The sequence below is a fragment of the Ranitomeya imitator genome, chromosome 5 (genome assembly GCF_032444005.1).
Source record: "Ranitomeya imitator isolate aRanImi1 chromosome 5, aRanImi1.pri, whole genome shotgun sequence".
Classification (NCBI taxonomy): domain Eukaryota; kingdom Metazoa; phylum Chordata; class Amphibia; order Anura; family Dendrobatidae; genus Ranitomeya; species Ranitomeya imitator.
In genome coordinates this window covers 171,041,586-171,066,841 of record NC_091286.1, presented here as the reverse complement: position 1 = coordinate 171,066,841, position 25,256 = coordinate 171,041,586, and the positions used below count along the sequence as shown (strand labels likewise).

At 46.5% G+C, this 25,256-nt stretch overlaps 1 protein-coding gene across 3 annotated transcripts in view; it reads right to left on the bottom strand.

Annotated features, from left to right (window-relative positions):
• TAF5L (TATA-box binding protein associated factor 5 like) overlaps positions 1–25,256 on the bottom strand; it is a 118,331-nt gene that overhangs the window by 43,277 nt on the left and 49,798 nt on the right. For all 3 annotated transcript variants that reach the window (XM_069769315.1, XM_069769316.1, XM_069769314.1), the window contains one exon: positions 16,844–16,948. In XM_069769315.1, coding sequence (XP_069625416.1) covers positions 16,844–16,948 — 105 coding nt within the window. The remainder of the gene's footprint in view (positions 1–16,843; positions 16,949–25,256) is intronic.

Here is a 25,256-nt window from a genome sequence, read left to right as displayed (position 1 = left end):
ATTTAGCCTGTAATGTCTGGTGAAGGTATGAACAGAAGACCATGTGGCGGCTCTGCATATCTGTTCTGATGAGGTGTTTCCTCTTGCTGCCCATGACGTGGAAACCGACCGGGTAGAATGGGCCTTCAGCAAGATCGGCGGAGGGAGATCTTTTGCCGAATATGCAAGGCATATGGCTTGTTTTATCCAGCTTGCAATCGTGCTCTTAGCTGCTTTATTCCCTTTATTCTGTCCTGAGAACTGGATAAATAGATTCTGGTCGACCCTCCAAGTATTGGACTGCTCCAGGTAATGGAGAACTACCCTGCGGACGTCCAGGGTATGGAAGTTTTCCTCCTTCTCGTTGGAAGGGTTTGAACAAAATGAGGGCAAAACCTCATCCTGACACCTATGAAAATCCGAAACGACTTTGGGCATAAAGGCGGCTTCTAGTCGTAGGATTATGCTATCAGATATGAACAGTTCTTGAACTGACAAGGCTTGCAATTCTCCTATGCATCTAGATGTGGTAACTGCGACCAGGAACACCGTTTTAAGTGTTAGAATTTTAAGGGGCACAGAAGACAAGGGCTCAAAGGGTGGATGAGTCAAACTATTGAGTACCAAATTTAGGTCCCGGGAAGGGGGGGGGGGGGGGGGAAACCGACTAGGGAGACTAGGACGTAGTCTACTTGCTGAAGTTTTGAATCTTTTGATCCAGCTATGGCCAGCTAGATCCTGGTCAAAAAAGGAACTAAGGGCCGATACCTGGACTTTTAGAATACTCGGGGAGAGTCCAAGATATAATCCCTTCTGGAGGAAGTCTTAAGATTTGAGAAATGTTGGGATGGAAGGGATCAGGGACACTGGGAAGATACCAGGAAGAGAACTTCTTCCATACTTTGTTATAGATGGCATTAGTCACCAGTTTCCTACTCTTTTGGAGAGTTTGGATAACCCTATCGGAGATACCTCTGGCTTTTAGAATGTTGGTCTCAGTAGCCAAGCAGCTAGATTCAACTTTTTGAGATCCGGATAAAGGAGGGGACCCTGAACAAGGAGATCGGATCTTTGAGGAAGAAGAATGAGACCTTCTTTGGTCATTCCCCTCAAGGCGCTGTACCAGCTCCGACCTGGCCACAATGGGGCAATCAGGATTGTTGTGACTTTGACCGGATTTTCTGCAGCGTCTTTGACAACATCGGAATTGGGGGGAAGGCGTAAGCCAAGTTGAAGGTCCATGGATGAATGAGACCATCCATTCCCAGAGCCCCCTGCAAGGGGCCAAGGGAGAAATATGTTTTTGACTTTGCGTTTTGGACATTCACAAACAAGTCGACCTCCGGGGTTCCTCATCTCGAGGTTAAGGCTAGGAAAACCTCCTGGTTCAGGCACCATTCTCCAGGATGTATGTCTTTCCTGCTGAGGAAGTCCACTTTGGTGTTGTCTGAACCCTTCATATGTACCGTGGAGATTGAAAGGAGGTGTTTTTCCGCCCAGCGAAATATCCGTGCTGCCACTAGCTTCAGACTAGTATACTTCGTGCTTCCTTGGTAACGAAGATAAGCCACAGTCGTCACGTTGTTGGAGTAGACACGAATATGATGGCCTTGGACTAGAGATGAGGCGGCTACCAGCGCTTCCTCTACTGCCTTTAATTCCCTCAGGTTGGAGGATTTGGAACTTATGTCTGAGGGCCATAGACCCTGAAAATATGTTTGTTCCACCACGGCACCCCAACCTCTTCGGCTGGCATCTATGTGAAGCACTTTCAGAGGGAGCTGATCCCAGCTTACCCCTCGCCAAAGGTTCCGGCCTTTTAGCCACCACAAGAAGGCTGACTTCATGTGTCTGGGAAGAGGGATTCTCCTGGACAGAGTGTTTCGATACTTTCGAGAATATAGGAGAACATGAGTCTGGAGGGTCCGTGTGCCTGGGCCCAGGATACCGCCTGAATGCACTAAGTTAGGGATCCTAGAATGGACACGAACTCCTTCAGGGTTGGGGATCTTTGTTGTTTGAATCTGGAGATTCTTTGGCAAAGATCGCGCTGACGATCTTCGGGAAGGAAGGACATCCTTTTTTCTGAGTCTAAGAGAATCCCCAGGAATTTCTTCCTTGTGGATGGTTGTAGGTCCGACTTTTGGAGATTCGAGATCCAGCCCAGGGACTCGAGAATATCTAGAGTTTTTGATACATCTTGGTTCAGCTGAGATGTTGAAGGAGCCATGATAAGATGATCGTCTAGGTAAGGGACCAGGCAGATTCCCTGAAGACGTAGGAAGATGACCGCTTCTCTCATGATTTTCGAGAATACCCTCGGGGCCGAGGATACTCCGAAGGGAAGCACATTGAACTGGTAGTGAGTGATACTGCGGTTCTGGGAGATCGCGAACCTGAGGAACCTCCTGTGATCCGGATGGATTGGAACGTTATAATAGGCGTCCCTTAGGTCTATCATTGCCATCACCCAGTCTTGCCCAATAAGAGGGATTGCGGTCTTGACTGACTCCATCTTGAACCTCCGATACTTAATGACCCGGTTCAAGGGTTTTAAATTTATGATCAGTCTGCATTTCCCTGAGGGTTTCCTTATGAGGAATAGGCGAGAGTAATGACCTCTGCCTAAGTCCTGCTGAGGTACATGGGGGATCACTTTTTCTCGCAAGAGTTCCTGGATTTGAAGGAGAAAGGAGTCGAGGAGATCTGGGGGTTGTTCCGGGGTAGTTCTCAGGCAATGGGGGGCTCTCAAATTCCACTTTCAGCCCGAATTGTAATGTGTGGACGATCCACTGGTTTGTGGATATGGACTGCCAGCCTTTTTTTTCAGGAAGCGATTTCTTCCTATCAGAGGCCTTATCCAGGATATCATCCAGTATTGGCCAAAACACATGGTGACCCTGAAAGGGGATGGCACAGAGTTTGGTTTTAGAGGTAATGTCGCCTCCCCAAGATTTCAGCCAAAGAGCTCTGCTGGATGAGTTTGAGAGAACTAGGGACCGTGCGGCCACACGAACGGACTCTCCTGAAGCATCGGCTAAGAATCCCGAAGCCTTTTGAAGAATTGGAAGGGAGTCCAGGATTTCCTCTCTGGAAGTACCCTGGGAGAGATGTTCCTCTAATTTGCGAAGCCAGAGGACCAGGGCCCTGGCGACGCAAGTGGAAGCGAAGGTTTGTAGAGGACTACAAAGGTTTGTAGAGGACTTCTTTAGGTGGCTCTCTATTTTTCGATCCATTGGATCTTTTAATTAAGAAGAGTCCTCAAATGGGAGAGACGTCTTTTTGGTGACTTTGGAGAGGTGATCGCCCACTCTGGGAATCTCCCAAATAGAATTATCACCATGTAAGGGAAACCGGTTTTTAAAGTCTGAAGGGATACTAAGGCCCTTCTCTGGGGAAGCCCACTCTTGGAAAATGAGATTTTGAACATTTTCATGTATAGGAAACCCTTTTTTAGGCTTGGGTTTCAGACCCCCTAACATTACATCCTGCACGGAATGTTATTCCTCCACTTCCTCCACCCCCATGGTCATCAGCTTTAGGGGTGGATGTGGAGCCCTCATTTTCCCAATTATCATCTGACTCAGAGGAATGGACCTCACCCGAGTCAGAATCAGTATTAACTGGGGCCATCTTCCTCTTTTTAGGAGGAGGAGGAGGAGGATGCAACACTTGAGGTTGGGAGAAGGCCGCCATGGAGGATTGAACCTCCTGTTTAAACAAGCTTGTAATGCTGTCCAGGAGGGAGGGCTGTTCAGCACGTAATATGTCATCCGTACAGGGTTGACACAGGGTTTTCTTATAGGCGGAGGGTAGCCAGGAGCCACAAACACCACACTTGCGACTAGGTTTACTCTTTGGGGCAAAGACCTTTTCTCCCTAGAAGAGAGAGAGGTATACTAAGTGACCCATTCAAACATGGCTGAACAGTAAAGGGACCAGTCCAGCTACTCACGGCAGGAGGGTGAACGCTGGGATCTGCAGATGAAGCAGAGGGTTTGTCGCCGTCCATGGTGAAGCTGTATGCAGTCACAGAGAGACAGGAGGACAGCGTCTTACCTGGAGGCCCAGACCAGGATATGAAGGTATCGAGGTCCACAGCGATATCATGTGCTCCTCCCCTTTCGGTCCCACAGGGAGGCTTGAGACGACCCTATCCTGCCGGCGATTCCCCCCGGTGGCCACCGACTTCATGGAACGCAGGAGACTGCGTGCGTTCCAGTGTGGAGCCCCAGGCCGTGAACCGGAAGTGCGGCGACGTCAAATCCGGCGCGCGACCCGGAACTCCACATGGATGCCAGAAGGGGAGGACACTGGGGAGCTCAGTGAGGACCCCGGCAGCACGTCACCGCCCTGCTTTGCCCTTGACAGGCGCAGGAGGAGCGGGAAGGAGGGCCTGAGTCCACCGCAAAGATGGAGACGGAGCGCAGCACATGGAGGAGGGGAGGACCACCGCCCGACCTCGGCTGCCCGGCGGTAAGAAAAATACAGGTGCTCCGTTCACCGGCCACGACAGCACCTGCATGACCTCTTCATGCCCCACTGGGGGACAGGAAAAGCACTGGAGATAGCAGGAAGGGGAGCGTTATTTAACCTCTGTGTTCCTGTCCCCTATTAGGGTGGGGAGACATCCTCCAAGGTGACTAGAGTAAAAGAATAATTCCACAGATTTTTTTTTTATTTTGTTTTTACCATTATGATTGTCCAGGTCAATAAAAGTTCGTAGATACCAAACATGTATAAGTTGTTTTTTATTTAAATGGTGAAAAAAAAAAACAAAGTTAGTAAAAAAAAAAAAAAAAAAAAAGCGTAATTTTCTGAGACCCTTAGCATCTCCATTTTTTGTTATCTGGGGCTAGGTGAGGACTTATTTTTTGCGTGCCGAGCTTATATTATTTTGGTGTGGATACAATCTTTTGATCGATTTTAATGCAATGTGACTGCGACCAAAAAAAGGAATTTTGCTCTTTTTTACATTTTTCACTACGTAGTTTACCGATTGAATTAATTATTTTTATATATTGATATTTCAGGCTATTCTGAACGCGGCGACACCAAATATGTTTGTTGTTTTTAAATAAAAACAGCTGCCCTTCTTGACACAGCTCGCATTGATGTGCCATCCTGGATGAGCTGTACTATCCGAGCAACTTTTGTGTATTTTAGACACCGCCTCACGCTACTTAGTGGAGGGGTGAGAGCAGTGACAAAATGCCAAAGTGACCAAAACAGCCAAAAAGGAGAGAAATGATCTGTGGTTACCACCTGCAAAACCACTCATTTAGAGCAGTTGTCTTGCTAATTGCCAATCATTTCTTCTTGTCTGTTTCCATTGCACAACAGCACGAGTAAGATTCATGATTGGTGTTGCTTCATAACTGGACACATTGATTTCACAGAAGTGTGATTGAATTGGAGTTGTGTTGTTTAAGTGTTACCTTTATTTTTTGTGAGTTGTGTATAACCCAGAGACCATGAGTCAGCGTGCTCCCGTACAATGGGATGAGACTTCTCCATAGGCAAGGTTGGGCGCCTGAGTAGCTTTGGTAATCCCCAATTAAAATGTCCCCCAAAAACGCTATGCGTTCCACCGTGGAACGCAACCGGAAGAGAGTCGGCCAGTTCGCGTCACTTCCCGAGTACAAGCAGCACTCCGGAGACAGCAGGGAAGGAGAAGGACTGAAGTGGGGCTGAGAAGCTACGGGAAGATCCCAACCCATCACCATTCAAACATTGCCCCGTGGCATAGACAGTATAGGAACATTCAATGCGTTTCCCCTATTCAAAGCTCATCAGGAGTGAAGATAATGAGAGTGACAATAAGGACAAAAAAAAATAAAAAGTCTTAGTTACTCACCGGTTAACGGTGTTTTTCGGAGTCCATGACAGCACCACGGAGAGAGGGGAGCCGCCCTTCAGGAAAAAGGAAAACCTACAGATACATAAGGGCGGTACCTCTCCCACGCATCGGTTGGTTTACAGAGCACAAGAGGATCACCAAGGTTAACAGCATAATTAATATACAACGATACTACTGCTAACTATTCACCATGAGTGGATTATATAAAAAAGGGAAGAGGTGTACACCCAGAACTTAAGACGAGTGGGTATGTACGGGTGCTGTCATGGACTCCGAAAAACACTGCTAGCCGGTGAGTAACTAAGACTATCGGTCGTCCATGACAGCACCACGAAGAGAATTACAGAGAGCAACTGTTTAGGGAGGCACTACCCTTACACCAAAAGAGAGGTCCGAGGAAGCACCCAGGTTTAATCTATAGTGATTATAGAAAGTGTTTGGAGAAGACCAAGTAGCAGCCTTAAATACTTGGTCGATCGAGACTCCTAACCTCTCCGCCCACGAGGCAGCCATAGCTCTAGTGGAATGCGCTTTTAGACCGTCAGGCGCCAGCTTGCCCTTTCAGATGTATGCCAGAGAAATAGCCTCCCTGATCCACCTATCTAGCATAGATTTTAATGCTCTATGACCTTTCCTGCTACCCTGATAGATAACACCCTATTCGTGTCCTATCTTCCACGTCACGTCTAAAGTGTGTAGTTTCCTTTCCTTATCATTAGTAGGATTACGGAGCAAAGATGGAAGAACTATCTCCTGTGTTCTATGGAATCTGGACACTACTTTAGGAAGATATGCTGGATCAGGGGAAAGTATCACTATCATCCCTAAGTTGCATGTAAGGGGGAAGCCTGGATAACGCCTGGATGTCGCCTATCCTACGAGCGGACGTTAGGGCTACCAGGAAAGCTACTTTAAGAGACAGATTTTTAATTGAGGCTGAAGAAATTGGCTCAAATGGGGCTTCTGTCATGGCCGAGAGAACTAAGTTTAAGTCCCACGGCATGACTCTATTATTCACCATTGGCCTAGACCGTTTTGTCGCCTTGATGAATCTGCTGACCAGTAATTTTCAGAAATGTTGCAGTCAAAGAGGGCCCCTAAGGCTGACACCTGTACTTTAAGAGTATTTGGGGATAATCCCATATCCAACCCCTTTTGCAAGAACTCCAAAATCTGGTCTATTGGTGTTGATTGACCAGCTACCACCCCCGAGTTTTGAAGAAATCTTTTCCAGATCCTGACAAATTTTTGTGGTTCTTATTTTTCTGCTCTTCAGCAGAGAGTTAATCAGGCTCGGAGAGAAACCTCTACCTCTTAACAGCGACCACTCAAAATCCACGCCGTCAGACGAAGGTCAACCGCCCGAGGAAGGTAGACTGGGCCCTGGGATAGGAGATCTGGGATGTCTGGTAAGACCCATGGTTCGGATATCGACATGGTCCTGAGGCATGAAAACCACGTCCTTCTGGGCCAGAAGGGGTCAATTACTATAACTGTGGCCTTGTCCTTCCTGATCTTCCACACCACCAGAGGAAGTAGAGACAGGGGAGGAAAGGCGTAAGCTAGCCTGAAGTTCCAGTCTAAGAGGAGGGCGTATACTAACAGAGGATTTTCTCTGGGGTTCAGAGAGCAGAATTGTCTCACTTTTCTGTTTTCCTTTGTGGTGAAAAGATCTACCTCCGGTTGACCCCAACTTTCCACAATGAGGTTGAAGATGGAGTTGTTTAAGGACCATTCTCCCTGCCTCAAGGTGTTGTGGCTTAAGTAATCCGCCATAGTATTTTCTGCTCCTCTTATATGAAGAGCTGTCAATGAGAGAAAGTGTTGCTGTGCTAGCTGGAACAGGCGATCTGCCCCGTTCATTAGGGATTTGGAACGGGTTCCGCCTTGATGATTGATATATTCCACGGTGACCCAATTGTCGGAAAATATCCGCACGTGGTGGCCCTGTAGATGGACAAGGAGTCTTAACTGTCTGCTCCACCACCGTTAACTCCTTCAGGTTAGAGGACCTTTCCGTCTGAAGCTGATCCCAAAGTCCCTGGATTATAATTTCACCCATGTGAGCCCCCCAACCAGAAGGGCTAGCGTCTGAGTTGATTATACGAGTTACGTTATATTCCCAGGGGACCCCCGTGGATAGGTCATTTCGGTGTACCCACCATTCAAGGGATACAATAGTGTTTTGGGGCAAGGTCAGCTGGCTCTCTAGGTGACCCCACCAAATTTTTTGTTGTCATAATATCTCGCCCTGAATTATTCTTGTATGATACAGAGCCCATCAAACCGCTGGAGTGCAGGACGAGAGAGAGAGACTAACAGACCGCTTTTCTAAGAGACATGGTGGGGTTTTTAGAGGCGTTTAGCACTTGAAGGTGTAGGTGATCTATTTTTTCGTGAGGCAAACGGCATTCCTGATCCTGGGAATCCCAAGGTCAGGCCTAAAAATCGCTGCACCTTCATGGGCTGTAACCGGGATTTTTTGACATTTAGTAACCATGCCAGACGCTCCAGGGCAGACATTACTTTATGTAATTGTTCTAAACAGTGATCCGCTGTTTTACCCACGATAAGGAGATCGTCAAGGTAGGGGATTACCAGAATGTCAGACTCATGTAGGTGGGCCATGACCTTAGTAAATACCCGGGGGGCGACCGATACACCAAAAGGGAGGGCCCTATACTGGAAATGTCTGACCACCCCATCTAACCGGACCGCTACCCTCAGGAATCGTTGGTGTCCTGCATAAATGGGGATATGGTAATAGGCGTCCTTTAAATCCAAAACCACCATAAAGCAGTTTTTAAACAGTAGTTTTATTGCGGTATTAATAGTCTCCATTTTGAACGGTTGTATAATCAGAAAATTGTTAAGAGCCCTAAGGTTGAGAATAGTTCTGAAGGAGCCGTCTGGTTTATGTATTAAGAATAGAGGAGAGTAGAATCCTCTACCCCATTCTCCTTCCGGAACCTCTGATAGGACATTCTTACTGAGAAGGTAAATTTCCATTTCCAGGGCCATCTGTTCTGCTGGAGAGGACCTGAGCGGGATAACTCTGAAGAAATTATTAGGGATAGAGAAGAACTCTAGCCGTAGACCCGTAGCTATTATTCCCAAAATCCAATTGCTACTGGAAATTTTGGACCAGGCTGGGTAGAAGGCAGCTAGTCTACATCCCACCGGGGCGACTAGTCATTGGGGTGGCTTTTTGATCTCACGGGATGGCTCCTGACGTCCCCCACCTCCAAACATGAATCCAGTACCTTTTTTCTTTTTATCGTCCCATCTGCCCTGGTCCCTGGCCAGCCTTCTGCGAAAGAACCTTTTCCCTGTGACGGGACGCCTATAAGTGGTCGGTAGACTGGGAAATTTATTTTTCTCGTCTCCGGCCTTCTCCAGCAGTTCGTCTAGAACCGGACCGAACAGGTATTCTTCGCACAGAATAGAGCAAAGACGGGATCTGGCCTGAAGGTCACCGGGCCAACATTTCAGCCATAGGGCCCTGCGTGCCGCATTTGATAATCCTGCAGCCCTAGCTGCCATCCTTGCAGAATCTGCGGACGCGACCACGAGAAAAGCTGCGGCATTCTGGACTGTTGGCAGGGATTTTAATATGGATTCCATAGAGGCTCCATCTTCTAGCTTAGACCCTAGTTGGTCCAGCCAGGCCATCATCGATCTGACTGCGCATGTCGCAGCTACTGCAGGTCCCAAGTCCCTTTAAGAAACGAATCTTCCTTCTTATCAAGTGGATCTTTTAAAGAAGCCATGTCATCGAAGGGAATAGAGGATTTTTTAGAAGCCTTAGCCACCGCTGCATCTAATTTTGGTGCCTTATCCCACGTGTTCACCAAGGGGTCATCAAAGGGATATCTCCGTCTAAAGGCCAGTGTTAGGGAGCCCTTTTTTCTGGCTTTTCCCACTCTCTTTTAATAAGGTTTTGAACTTTGTCATTAAGTGGAAATGATTTGCGCTTTCTTGGGTCTAGACCGCCAAACATTAGGTCTTGCGCCGAAAGTTCTTGTTTTTCGTCAGCCACCCCTATGGTGGATCTGACTGATTTAATCAGCCTGTCCATCTGGTCTAGCGGGAAGCAGAATCGATTAGAATCCTCTTCTAAAGAGGATGCAGAGGAGATGGAGGCTTCCGAATCATTCTTTCCTAGGGGAGGTAGACGAATCTGATTCTGAGACGCTAGATTTCCTTCTTCCCTTGGAAGGCTCCCTTTGGGACAAGGATTTTACTGACAGCCTTTTAGGGTAGGCATCTGGCAAAGGGCAACCACATAGTGCACACTCCTTATTCTTTACTTTACCAGCGCATTTTTCCCCTAGGGAAAAACATAGGAAAAGACTGCATCAGGGCACGTTCACGAAGATCTCGGGTAGCGTGGCCGCACTGGCGCAGCCAGCCTGACAACAAATGATGTCAGAAGACGGGCAGCGCTAACTGCGCAGGGCCAAGGGACAACATAACAGCGCAGGCTACGGGACTGATTCAAACAATGCTGAGGAGGCGGCGCATGGCGCCAAGGGGGTGTGAATGACAGCTGTGCTGCGTCTCATTAAGAAGGAAAGTCCAGACTTCGGGACGGTTTCAGGGTATGAGGGGACATATTTTATAAGTGTTAACTTCAGCGTGTGCAAGGAGCATAATGAAAAGAGGCACCTTTTCCTTGTGCTGCATTAGTGCCGCACAAGGTGGCTCTTTTAGTTACAAACACCTTGTTGGGGGGGGGGTGGGCGGGACAGGTTCCCTTTAATATCTGTTGTTGTGTCAGCGTGGTGGTCGCAGGGCACATTGCCGGCTACACAGCAGGGGAACAGCTGACGTTACTGAACCCCACTGACACAGTGGCGAGTGTTTTTCTCTGTGCAGCCAGCACTTCTGAGCACCAACTGGCGGTATTGGAGCCCAGGCAATGCAGGAGAAGCAGAGTGTAGGCCGAGGCCTAATTGGAGGAAGTTAAAAGGGAACCTTTAACACCCTCAGGCGTTTGAAACTGAAAGAGCCACCTTGTGCAGCAATAATGCTGTACAAGGAAAAGATGGCTCTTTTAATTATGCTCCTAGCAAACGCAGAACTAAACACTTCTAAAATGTGTCCCCTGATACCGTAAAACCGTCCCGAAGGTGGGACTTTCCTTCTTAATGACACGCAGCACAGCAGTCATCTCTACCCCCTTGGCGCAGGGCGCTGCTTCCTCAGCGTTGTTTGAATCTGTCGCGGAGCCTGCGCTGTTATGTTAAACCTTGGCCATGCGCAGTTAGCGCTGCCCGTCTTCTGACAACATTTGGTGTCAGGTGGACAGCGCCTGTGCGGCCGCGCAGCCCGAGATCCCGCCTTGCAGTGTCTTCTGATTTAATCACACTGCGGGCCTGGGATTCATGGGCATGGGCAGTGCATATCTTCGCCTCTCACTCACCTCCTTCCGGCTTCTTCAGACTGTGCGGCATCACGGCCGTGGCAAGCTATTAGGGATCAGCTGACGGCCCACAGTCTGAAGAAGGCAGAGGGAGATGAGTGAGAGCCTGAGGTGAAGATATGCACTGCGCATGCCCATGAATCCCAGGTCCGCAGTGTGATTAAATCAGAAGACACTGCGAGGCGGGATCTAGGCCAGCACGGCCGCACAGGCACAGTCCGCCTGACACCAAATGATGTCAGAAGACGGGCAGCGCTAACTGCGCATGGCCAAGGTTGAACATAATAGCACAGGCTACGGGACAGATTCAAACGCTGAGGAGGCGGAGCCTGGCGCCAAGGGGGTAGGAATGATGGCTGCGTTGCGTCTCATTAGGAAGGAAAGTTCCACCTCCGGGCAGTTTTCACGGTGTGAGGGGACACATTTTATAAGTGTTAAGTTCAGCGTGTGCAAGGAGCATAACTAAAAGAGCCACCTTTTCCTTGTGCAGCATTACTGCTGCACAAGGTGGCTCTTTCAGTAACAAACACCTGGGGGGGGGGGGACAGGTTGCCTTAAATTTCAGATGTATTGTCAGCGTTGAGGTAGCAGGACACATTGCCGGATACACCGCTGGGGATCAGCGGACGTTACTGAAACCCAATAACACTGGGTCATGTGTTTTGACTGTGCAGACGGCACTTCTGAGCAGCAACTGGCGGTGTTGAAGCCCATGGATTACAGTTCAAGTGGTAGAAACATGAACGCAACAGGAGTCCTGGATACTGTAGCCAACCAATTTTTTAATCTGGAAGAGGAGTTGCAAATTCCTACGAGATCCAGGCCTTGTTCCTTTTCAGAAAAGTAAGCCGGTCAACGTTATCGGAGGATAGTCGCATGCGACGGTCTGTTAGTACACCACCTGTGGCACTAAAGACGTGTTCCGATAATACACTAGCAGCAGGGCAAGCCAGCACCTCCAATGCATACTGGCTAAGCTCTGGCCATGTATCCAGCTTAGAGACCCAAAACTTGAAGGGGGAAGAGCCGTCTGGGAGTACACAGAGGGCAAGCCATGTAGTCTGTCACCATCTGACGGAAATGTTGCCTCCTGCTGACTGGAGCCGTCTGTGATGGTGTAGACATTTGTGGTGGGCACACAAAAGTTTGCCACAGTTGGGCCATACTGGTCTTGCCTTGACCTTCCTCCACTGCCTCGACGCACTGAGCTGCTTTGTAAAGCACTAGCAGCACTGCTCTCAGTTGGCCAGGAGAAGATGATGGAATGCACCAGTGTGTCTTGGTACTCCCGCATTTTACGCTCCCGGTTCAATGGTGTTATGAGGGTTTGTAAGTTATCCCGGTAGCGCGGATCTAGGAGGATGTACACCCAATAATCAGCCGTGTTGAGAATGTGGGCGATGCGGCGGTCGTTTCTCAGGCACTGCAGCATGAAATCAACCATGTGCTGCAGACTGCCAACTTGCCAAGAAACGCTGTCCCCTGCTTGAGGCGTGATCTCTGCCTGCTCTGCATCACCCCACCCTCGCTCTACACATGGACTACTTGAGAATTGTGTAACTCCCTCCTCTGGACCGATGTCTTCCTCCTCCATTGACTCCTCCTCACAAAGTGTCCCCTGCCTAGGCCTTTGTGAGGAACTACGTTGCGCTGACTGTCCAGAAGCAGATGGAATTGGTGACTCCTCATCCTCCACCTCTTCCACAACATCATCTCTTAGCGCTTGCAGTGTTCTGTCAAGCAGGCAGATAAGGGGAACAGTCATGCTGACTAGTGCATCATCTGCACGCCATCCGCGTGGAATCATCGAAGGCACACAAAACCTGGCAGACATCTTTCATAGTGGCCCACTCGGTGGTTGTGAAGTCTGAACGGCACGCAGTGGGACTTCTTTGCGCCTGATGCAGCTGGTACTCCATTACTGCTTGCTGCTGCTCACACAACCGCTCCAACATATGTAACGTGGAATTCCACCTGGTGGGTAGGTCACATATGGTGCGATGTTCCGGAAGGCGGAATCGGCCCTGCAGAGCTGCAATGCGCGATCTTGCCATGCTGGAACGCCGCAAGTGAGCACACTCTAGGCGGACCTTGTGTAGCAGTGCATCAAGATCCGGATAGTCCCTTAAAAACTCTGCATGACCAAGTTGAGCACATGTGCCAGACATGGGATGTGAATGAGGTTGCCTAGGCCCAGAGCTGCCACCAGATTTCGGCCATTGTCACACACTACCATGCCTGGCTGCAGATTCGCTGGCACAAACCACACGTCGCTCTCCTGCTTGATGGCAATCTTGAGCTCCTGCGCTGTGTGGCTTCGATTCCCCAAAGAAATTAATTTCAGTACGGCCTGTTGACGTTTGGCCACGGCTGTGCTCATATCGGTCGTAACAGGTAAGCATTCACGGGTCAAGGTGGAGGTAGACCGTGACGGCTCCTGCAGCAATGATTCTGAGGAACTGGAGTATGAGGAGGCAATGTGTACAGACTGGATTCCTGCAATCCTTGCAGTTGGCAGAACACGTCCTGCGCCACCTGCATGATCTGTACCCAGCTCCACAACATTAACCCAATGGGCAGTGAGGGAAAGGTATCGCCCCTGGCCATGGTGACTGGTCCACGCATCGGTGGTGAGGTGGACCTTGCTAGTGACGGCGTTCAGTAGCGCGTGTTTTATGTGTCCCTCCACATGCTTTTGCAGGGCAGGGACGGCTTGCCTGCTGAAATAAAAGTGGCTGGGCACATTGTATTGTGGGACTGCCAATGCCATCAAGTTACGGAAGGTGTCAGTCTCCACCAGCCTGAATGACAGCATTTCAAGGGACAGTAGTTTTGCAATGCCAGCATTCAGAGCCTGTGCTTGGGGGTGGTTTGCCGAGAATGGCCGCCTTTTCTCCCATGCCTGTGCTAACAATGGCTGTAGAGTGGGCTTGGAGTGTGAGGATGACTGGGAACGTTGTGATGTGGGTGGAATTACACTGGATCTCTGGACAACAGTGCCAGAGGTTCTTCCATAGCGATCCTGTGAGGAAGCCGAACCAGCTGTGTGTGAGCTGGAAGAAGAGGCAACAACACGAGCTGAAGAGGTGGTAGGTGCCGCTGTAGGTTGGCCTAGGTCTTCAGTGTGTTTTTGTAACTCCACCGCGTGCTTGGTCCGCACATGTTTCCACATATTTGTGGTATTGAGGTTGATGACACTTTTCCCTCTTGACTTTCTGATGACACACCTTGCATATGACTAAGCAAATGTCATCTGCAACTGTGTCAAAAAAAGACCATATTTAGAATTGAGAGTCCTCAGTGGTTGATACCTTTTAACGGCTAACTGAAAAGATAGTAACAAATTGCAAGCTTTCGAGACTACATACGTCTCTTCATCAGGCAAAGACAAACAAATTCTGAAGAATCACATATTTATACACGACATAGTATAGAGAAAAAAAAAAAAAAAAGGAAGAAACCATGGATAAGCCAGGTGACATGAAGCAGAAAATAAAAAAGGACCAGGCGCTGCAAGTCTGGGGAGCGCCCGTTTTGGCTTTTGGAAGAGCCATGGTCCGAATGGGTCCCGAAGTGGAGGCTACAAGCACTGCAGTCTTCCCCCTCCCTCTCCCGGCGGTTCGGGGAATCTCCTCTTCAGAGCTGCTCCCACCACGTTCCTGTACCTCACGCCACGATGGGTCAAGGACCTCATCATCTACACTACCCTCTTCCACCAACTGCTTCTCCTGGGTAGTCTCGGCAGCACAGTATGCACCAGAAAGTGGCACCCGAGTCTCATCATCAGATGCGTACTGAGGTGTGCTGACCGGAGGGCACCGGCCCACCCGCCTCTTCAGAATCAGAGAGACAAAGCTGTTGGGCATCACTGCATACTGCCTCTTCTTCCATTTCTCCAATGCTGCTTGGCTGGCCCCCTGTTTCCAAGCCAAGAGATTCAGAGAACAGAAGTAGAGATGGCTCCTGTTCTGGGCTCTCTGACTGCCTGGGCAATCTGGCAGGTGGTGAAAAGAGAGATGGGTGCTCTCCAGTGCTCTGTGCCTGAGAGGATGTGGCACTAATTGAAGTCGATGCGTTAGCTGCCATCCATCCGACAACAGCTTCAATTTGTCCTTCCCGCAGCAGCGGGGTATGGCGATCTCCTACAAAGCTGCGCATGAAGGACTGTTCCCTGCTGAAACTGGGTGATGATGAGTCACCGGTGCCCATAGCAGGCACAGAATCCCCACGTCCTCTCCCTGCTCCACGCCCACGTGCCTTACTCCCTGCCTTCATCTTGGTAGACTGCTAAAGATAGGCATAAAAGTACTAAGGCTTAGTGTGCTTATTCCTGAACAGCTCCTAACAGGTATAAGAAACACTAATTTTCTTAAGTGTGGACTAGACTTTTATATGAGCTAATGTGGCCTACACAACTGTAAAGTGGTGTGTTTGGTGAACTTTATTATTATAATTTTTTTTTTTTTTTTGCAGAACAGACTACAGAGTGAGATGCACTCACACACAGACCGTGCAGACAGCCGTGAACGGCGCTGCAAGGCCAAAACAAGCTCCTCTATGTCATCCTATATAGTGTTTTTCCACAATCTAGCAGGATACGGAGGGAAAGCCACTAATAGGATAAATTTGAAAAAAATGTGCAGCAGGCTGCACTAATTGAGAAACGGACAATGGAACGGTATGAGGCAGTGACGCACCCTGAGCTGACTACAACCGGCTGTGGCGGTAGAACGGACTACAGAGTGAGCTGCACACACACACACACAGAGACCTTGCAGACAGCTGTGAACAGCGCTGCAAGGCAAAAGCAAGGTTCTCACACAGCAGTTGCTAAACTAGCCTGGGTAAAGCACAATGAAGCAAATCGCTATCTCTAAACTGGCCCTCAGTCAGAACACAGCGTCCTGTCCCTAACTGAATTCACAGCAGAGTGAGCCCAAAATGGCGGCGGCGACTTTTATAGTGCATCATGACATCATTTCAGCAGTCAATCACAGCCATGCCAGTAGTTACATGCCTACCATGCAGAACAGGATGTGCCCACACTTCTAATCATTCCTCATTGGCTGAATTCGGGCTCTTAGAATTATGGGAACTTCCGATTACAGTATCCGATATACTGAAAGTATCGGAACTCGGTATCGGAAATCAGATACTGCAAATATCGTCCGATACCCGATACTTGCGGTATCGGAATGCTCAACACTACCTGTGTGTCATCAGATGACCTCAAGGTACTATGGCAACCATTGGAACCCAAGATTACAATCACGGGAGCCTTAGGATGTGAAAGGTAGACTTTTACCCCCCTTTTTAACACTTACATGCCACTGTCACAATTGACAGCAGTATTGAATGGGGTTAAATTGGCCCAAAACTTGTCGGGCCAATACCATAGGATATCAGCTGTCATATACCTGTCGAAATTTCACATGTGGGGTGGATGGCACACTATTTACCATACTTTTTCATGATCGAGGAAAAAGCTCCTTAACATCCACCGGTTTAATGCGTGTCGGAAGTCGGTTAAGGTTTAAAAGAAATGAAAAACTAAAAACACAAGAAGTTCAATCACTAACCTGAAAGAAATTTTCGAAGTCGTGCAAACTGCAATTCATATTGTTGAGGTTCTTCTTGACATGGTGCAGAAGATATAATATTTGAACAGCTTGACTCGCCTTGCACTAGTTAGAAAATATAAAAAACAAAAATATAAAAACATAAGAAGATATAAAAAAGTTAGGTGTTTTTAAGTGCATAACTTTAAATCATTAAAAGAATAGCATCTCCAAAAGATGATTATTAAAGTTTTGGAATGGACCAGGCAAAGCCCCAGGAAACAAACACTAAAAAAACTGACCAACACTTCCAAACTGGTCTGAAAAGGTGCATATTAAAGTGAACCTGTCAGCAGGATTGGGCACAGTAATCTACACACAGTGTCAGGTCGGCACTGTTAGGCCGGCGTCACACTAGTAAAACATGGTCCGTATTTTACATGCGCAATACGCAGAAATTATCACAAAACAGTGATTCGTAAATCATCCGTTGGCAGGGTGTGGCTGTGTATTTTGCACATGTAAACCTCCGTATGTAATCTGTATGGCATCCGTACAGCGAGATTTTCTCACCGGCTTGCAAAATGGACATAGAATGGATCCATGGGCTCAAATATTCGTGAAAACATATATACAGTTTATATATATATATATATATATATATATATATATATATATATATATATATATATATATATATATATATACACACATGTCACTTCCGTCTGTCCTTCTGTCTGTCGCGGATATTCATTGGTCGCGGCCTCTGTCTGTGATGGAAATCAAGTCGCTGATTGGTCGTGGCAAAACGCCCACGACCAATCAGCGACAGCCATAGTCTGGCAGCGAAACGGCCGCTGCTTTACTGCCCTGCAGTCAGCGCTGAGCGCTCACACAGGGTTAATGCCTGCGGTCCGTTAACGCAGCTATTAACCATGTGTGACCAACTTTTTACTATTGATGCTGCGTATGCACCATCAATAGTAAAAAGATGTAATGTTACAAATAAAAAAAATAAAAAAAAGGTTATTCTCACCTTCCGCGGTCGGTCGCTGTCCTCGGCAGTGCAAGCAGCAGGTTCCGGTGGCAAGGATGTTATGCGAGAAGGACCTGCCATCACGTCACGGTCATGTGACCGCGACATCATCACAGGTCCTGCGAGAAGGACCTGCCATGACGTCACGGTCATGTGACCGCGATGTCATCACAGGTCATGCGCTCATACCAACCCTGGGACCGGAAGCTGCCGCGTGCACCGCACACAGGGCCAAAACTTCAAGGGGCCTTCGGAAGGTGAGTATATGTTTATTGCTGTATACTACGTGGGCGGTGTTACATACTGCGTGGGCTCTTTTATATACTACATCTCTGTGCTATATACTATGTAGCTGGGCAATATACAATGAGACTGTCCAATATACTACCTGGCTGTGCAATATAAAAACGTGGCTCTGCTATATACTACGTGGCTGACCAATATACTACATACCTGTGTAATACACTACGTGGCTATGTTATATACTACGTAGCTCTGCTAAAAACTACGTACGCTGTGTTATATACTACGTCGGTTGTGTTATATACGTCACTGTGCAATATAGTACGTAGCCTGTGCTATATACTACCTACATATTCTAGAATACCCGATACGTTAGAATCAGGCCGCCATCTAGTATATATGTGTAATATATATATGTGTAATATATATATATATATATATATATATATATATATATATATATATATATATATATATATATATATATATATATACACACACACACACAGGGTGGAGCGCGGTAATTTGCTGATTTGGGAATGAAATAAAAAAATTATGATCATTAGAAAAATTTATTTTATATTTTAATTATACTGAACAGTAATGGAATTTTTAAATTACATGGTTTTAAATAGTGTATCTGGCAAATGTCGACCTTCGCTATCCACACACTGCTGCATACGTTTTCTGAAGTTTTCATGAACTCTAACAAGCATGTCCACTGGTATTCTGCCAATTTCAGCTTCAATATTGTTCCTTAGGTCTTCCAAGGTGTTGGGACGGTTGATACACACCTTAGACTTCAGGTAACCCCAAAGGAAAAAAATCGCATGGGGCTAAATCTGGTGAGCGTGCTGGCCAGTTCACATCTCCCCTCAAAGAGATAAGCCGTCCAGGAAACATTTGCCTCAAACAATTCATGGTAACCCTCGCTGTGTGTGCAGTGGCACCATCCTGTTGGAACCATGTATCCTCTAGTTCCATTGCCTCAAGAGCCGGCTGAAAATAATCCTGTATCATAGACAAGTACCGTTCGGAGTTCACAGTTATGGCACGACCATTATCCTGAAAAAAGTAAGGACCAATGATGCCTACTCGTGATATGGCGCACCACACAGTGACGCGGTCCGAATGCAGAGGTCTCTCGTGAACTTCTCTGGGGTTTGTTTCACTCCAGTAACGCATATTTTGTTTGTTTACACACCCACTGAGGTGAAAATGTGCCTCATCAGAAAAAAACACAATTGCGTCACGGGGTATCGTTGCTAACATGTCTTCACAAGAGGTCCGCCGTGTCAAATAGTCCCATGCTGACAAATGTTGGACCACGCACATTTTATACGGGTGAAAATTCAGTTCATCATGAAGAATCCGGTGGAGAGAACGTCTTGAAATGCCAAGAGCAAATGATTGCTTCCGAGCAGAGCGTTTCGGAGATTGCAGTACTGCTGCTCTAACTCTCTCCATGTTTTGTGGTGTTGTAATCCTTCTCTCAGGTCCCCTTCGTACACATGACACATTCCCTGCTGTTCTGAATGCATTCACCCAATTTACAATTGATTGCCGTCCAGGAACACGTCCGCGTGGAGGAACAGCGAATTGTAAACGAAAAGCACGCTGCACTGCAATGATCGAGTGGGCATTTGAAAAATACGCTTCAACACAAAATGACCTCTCCTCACGTGTCCACTGCATGATGGCAACTGAAAGGCAGAGGAATACAAATCTCCCATCAGCCACTGTAAGCCACACCCACTCTCCCCTCTCTTCGACCGACAGTGCCGCCACAGCATGCAGTGCAAAAAAGCAAATTACCGCGCTCCACCCTGTATATATTTAATACAGGCCAGTAGTTCAATTGCCGGCTTTTGCCATCTCCTTCCCAAACCCGACAGGATATGAGACATGGTTTACATACAGTAAGCCATTTCATATCCGTTATATTTTTACATATTCCTCACTTATAATGTTAGAAGTGTCTGTGTGCAAAATTTTGGGGCTCTTAAAATAAAGGGTTAAATCGCGGAAAAAACTGGCGTGGGCTCCAGCGCAATTTTCTCCAGAGTGGGAAAGCCAGTGACTGAGAACAGATATTAACCCCTTAGTGACAGAGCCAATTTGGTACTTAATGACCGAGCCAATTTTTGCAATTCTGACCACTGTCACTTTATGAGGTTATAACTCTGGAACGCTTCAACGGATCCCGCTGATTCTGAGATTGTTTTTTCATGACATATTGTACTTCATGTTAGTGGTAACATTTCTTCGATATTACTTGTGATTATTTATGAAAAAAACGGAAATATGGCGAAAATTTTTAAAATTTTGCAATTTTCAAACTTTGTATTTTTATGCCCTTAAATCAGAGAGATATGTCATGAAAAATAGTTAATAAATAACATTTCCCACATGTCTACTTTACATCAGCACAATTTTGGAAACAAAACTTTTTTTTGTTAGGGAGTTATAAGGGTTAAAAGTTGACCAGCAATTTCTCATTTTTACAACACCATTTTTTTTTTAGGGACCACATCACATTTGAAGTCATTTTGAGGGGTCTATATGATAGAAAATAATGAAGTGTGACACCATTCTAAAAACTACACCCCTCAAGGTTCTCAAAACCACATTTAAGAAGTTTATTAACCCTTTACATGCTTCACAGGAACTGAAACAATGTGGAAGGAAAAAATGAACATTTAACTTTTTTTTGCAAACATCTTAATTCAGAACCATTTTTTTTATTTTCACAAGTGTAAAAACAGAAATGTAACCATAAATTTTGTTATGAAATTTCTCCTGAATACGCCAATACCCCATATGTGGGGGTAAACCACTTTTTGGGCGCACCGCAGAACTTGGAAGTGAAGGAGCGCCGTTTGAATTCAATGCAGAATTGGCTGGAATTGAGATCGGACGCCATGTCACGTTTAGAGAGCCCCTGATGTGCCTAAACAGTGGAAACTCCCCACAAGTGACACCATTTTGGAAACTAGACCCCTTAAGGAACTTATCTAGATGTGTGGTGAGCACTTTGAACCCCCAAGTGCTTCACAGAAGTTTATAACGTAGAGCCGTGAAAATAAAAAAATCGCTTTTGTTTACACAAAAATGATCTTTTCGCCCACAAATTCTTATTTTCACAAGGGTAACAGGAGAAATTAGACCACAAAAGTTGTTGTGCGATTTCTCCTGAATACGTCGATACCCCATATGTGAGGGTAAACCACTGTTTGGGCGCATGGCAGAGCTTGGAAGAGAAAGAGTGCCGTTTTACTTTTTCAATGTAGAATTGGCTGGAATTGAGATCGGACGCCATGTCGCGTTTGGAGAGCCCCTGATGTGCCTAAACAGTAGAAATCCCCCACAAGTGACCCCATTTTGGAAACTAGACCCCCCAAGGAACTTATCTAGATGTGTGGTGAGAACTTTGAATGCCCAAGTGCTTCACAGAAGTTTATAATGCAGAGTCGTGAAAATAAAAAACATTTTTTTTTCCACAAAAAAGATTTTTTAGCCCCCAAGTTTTTATTTTCACAAGGGTAACAAGAGAAATTGGACCACTAAAGTTGTTGTCCAATTTATCCGGAGTATGCTGATGCCCCATATGTGGGGGTAAACCACTGTTTGGGCGCACGGCAGAGCTCGGAAGGGAAGGAGCGCCGTTTTGGAATGCAGACTTAGATAGAATGGTCTGCGTGCATTATGTTGCGTTTGCAGAGCCCTTGATGTACCTAAACAGTAGTAACCCCCCACAAGTGACCCCGTTTTGGAAACTAGACCCCCCAAGGAACTTATATAGATGTGTGGTGAGAGCTTTAAATGCCCAAGTGCTTCACAGAAGTTTATAATGCAGAGTCATAAAAAAAAAAATATATATATATATATATATATATATATTTTTCCACAAAAAGGATTTTGTAGCCCCCAAGTTTTTATTTTCACAAGGGTAACAAGAGAAATTGGACCCCAGAAGTTGTTGTCCAATTTATCCCGAGTATGCTGATGCCCCATATGTGGGGGTAACCCACTGTTTGGGCGCACGGCAGAGCTCAGAAGGGAGGGAGCACCATTTGACTTTTTGAGCGCAAAATTGGCTATCGTGTTTGGAGACCCCCTGATGTACCTAAACAGTGGAAACCCCCCAATTCTAGCTCCAACCCTAACCCCAACACACCCCTAACCCTAATCCCAACCCGATCCATAATCCTAATCACTAACCCTAACCATAATCACAACCCTTACCCCAAAACAACCCTAATGTCAACCCTAACCATAACCCTAATCAAAACCCTAAATCCAACACACCCCTAATCCTAATCTCAACTCTAACCTCAAACCTAACCCTAATCCCAATACACCCCTAATCACAACCCTAACAAACCTAATCCCAAGCGTAACCCTAATGCCAACCATAACCCTAATACCAACCCTAATCCAAACCCTAACCCTAATCCAAACTCTAACCCTAACTTTAGCCCCAACCCTAGCCCTAAGGCTACTTTCACACTTGCGTTGTTTGGCATCCGTCGCAATCCGTCGTTTTGGACAAGAAACGGATCCTGCAAATGTGCCCGCAGGATGCGTTTTTTGCCCATAGACTTGTATTGCCGACGGATCGTGACGGATGGCCACACGTCGCGTCTGTCGTGCACTGGATCAGTGTTTTGGCGGACCGTCAGCACAAAAAAAGTTCAATGAAACGTTTTTTTTGTACGTCGCATCCGCCATTTCTGACCGCGCATGCGTGGCCGTAACTCCGCCCCCTCCTCCCCAGGACATAGATCTTCAACGCATCCGCTGCCCACGTTGTGCACAATTTTCACAACGTGCGTCGGTATGTCGGGCCGATGCATTGCGACGGCCCCGTACCGACGTAAGTGTGAAAGAAGCCTAACCCTAAATTTAGCCCCAACCCTAACTCTAAATTTAGCCCCAACCCTAACCCTAAATTTAGCCCTAACCCTAGCCCTAACCTTACCCCTAACCCTACCCCTAATTTTAGCCCCAACTGCTCTTCTCCTGCCGGCCGGCAGATGGAGACAGATGGCGGGCGCACTGCGCATGCGCCCGCCATTTTCTTTTTTTCGGGGGCCAGGAGGAGCAGCAGGAGGACCCAGGGACACAGGTGAGTATGGCAGGGTCCCCGAATCCCCCTATTTCTCTGTCCTCTGATGTGCGATCACATGTTGTTTTGGAGAGACTTGTTTTGGGCTAAAGAACACAAGGAATGGACATTAGACCAGTGGAAATCTGTGCTTTGGTCTGATCATTTGAGATCAGGGTGGATAAAAATCAATGTTTTTAAAAAAAAAAAAAAAAAAAAAAAAAAATCAAGAAAATCTGTTTTTTTTTTTTATTTAAATCGGATTTTTTTCAATAAACTGCTTTTTGAGGAAAATATTTTACCATCCAAAGGTTCTTCCATCATGAGATAAAGCTGAGTTGTTTAACTCAGTAGAATAAAAGCGGTTTATGTGTAACATTCACAATGCCATGCTCTTTTAGAGGTTTCTGTAGGATTAGTGGGCAGTTTCTCTCCTATATTATCACATACGCTCGCTTTACTTACGCAGTTCTCAAAACTGAATTTGACTCCGCAGAGGTCCCAGCCTCTTCTTCACGGCAAAAATGTTACAACATGAGCAGAGTTGAGGAAAAGACCTTAATCCTATTGTTCTACAAACCTATGAATACAGAATCAACCCCTTCAGTGCCAAGTCCAAGAAGTTAGACAATATGTTTCTGATTGTTTGGAGTGGAACAGATCTGCACAACACAAGAAGAATGTGAATCTAAGTGTGAGGAGGAGGAAGGGCAAGCAGACAAGAAAATGAAAGTGAAACTTTGAGCACAATACTGCAGCATAGCCACAGACAGACAAGTCTGGATCGGTTTGTGTGTACGATCTGAGGTTTATTACATTCTTTCCTTATAATGGCAGCAGGCCGTAAAAGAGACCCAGTTTGGGAATATTTTAATGAAGCTCCTTCGCCTATCGGTAAGGCAGGCATGCGTGCAAAATGCAAATGATGCAACAAAGATGCAAGGCCTGGTGGCGCGAATGAGGCAGCATCATGAGAAGTGCGGTGATGAAGATGACCAAAGAAACACTTCTGAACAGGCAGGATCTTCAGGTTGGTAAACTTTTTTATTGAATCCTATTTCTAAAGACTGAACTGTCATGTGTGAGAAAAATTATATTTCTTATTACTGCATGTTACTGTCATTTGGTACAGTTATGAAGAAAAACAAATATTCCTTTTGGGGCAGGGGCAGTGATGTGTTGTGTACAATAAGCAGAAATTGTATAAACAATAAAATAACAGCACTGACTTTTTTTGTTTAGGGGAATTCATGGATTCTGGAAACTATCCACTTCCAAGATCACCATCATCCTGTTCTACAGTTTCAGAGTTATCCATCCAAGATAGTGCTTCATTAACAGCAGCATCATCATCAGACACCCACAGCCACATATCACCATCACCCAAAAGGAAGAAAAAACCTTTACCTCCTGGAAGCACCATAGAAAAAATTGCCCAGTTTATTTATGCAACGAACTCTTCTTTCTGTCTGACTGAGAACCCACATTTCATTAATATGGTTCAGTCACTGAGACCAGGATACAGTCCACCCAGCAGAGCTGATGTTGCAGGGAAACTGCTGGATCAAGTGTATGACAGAGAAATGGAGCAATGTGCAACAGCTCTGGAGGGTAAAATTGTTAACCTAAGTATTGATGGGTGGAGTAATGTCCACAATGATCCTATTGTATGTGCTTGTATAACAACAGAAGAAGGTAAAGTCTTCCTTGCACAAACAACTGATACGTCAGGAAATGCACACACAGCAGAATACTTATAAGAAGTGGCAGTAAAAGCTATAACGACATGTGAACAAAAATTCAAATGTCTAGTACGCAGTTTGGTCACTGACAATGCTGCAAACGTATCCAAGATGAGAAGAGATTTAGAAGAGCAGGGAGGGAATACAAAGCTGCTAATAACATATGGTTGCAGTGCTCATTTGCTGCACCTCTTAGCCAAAGACTTAAATGTTCCAGAAATAAAGGCTAATGTTGAAATTGCTAAATACTTCCGTAATAATCATTTTGCTGCAGCAGCTCTGAAAAGGATGGGTGGAACCAAGCTA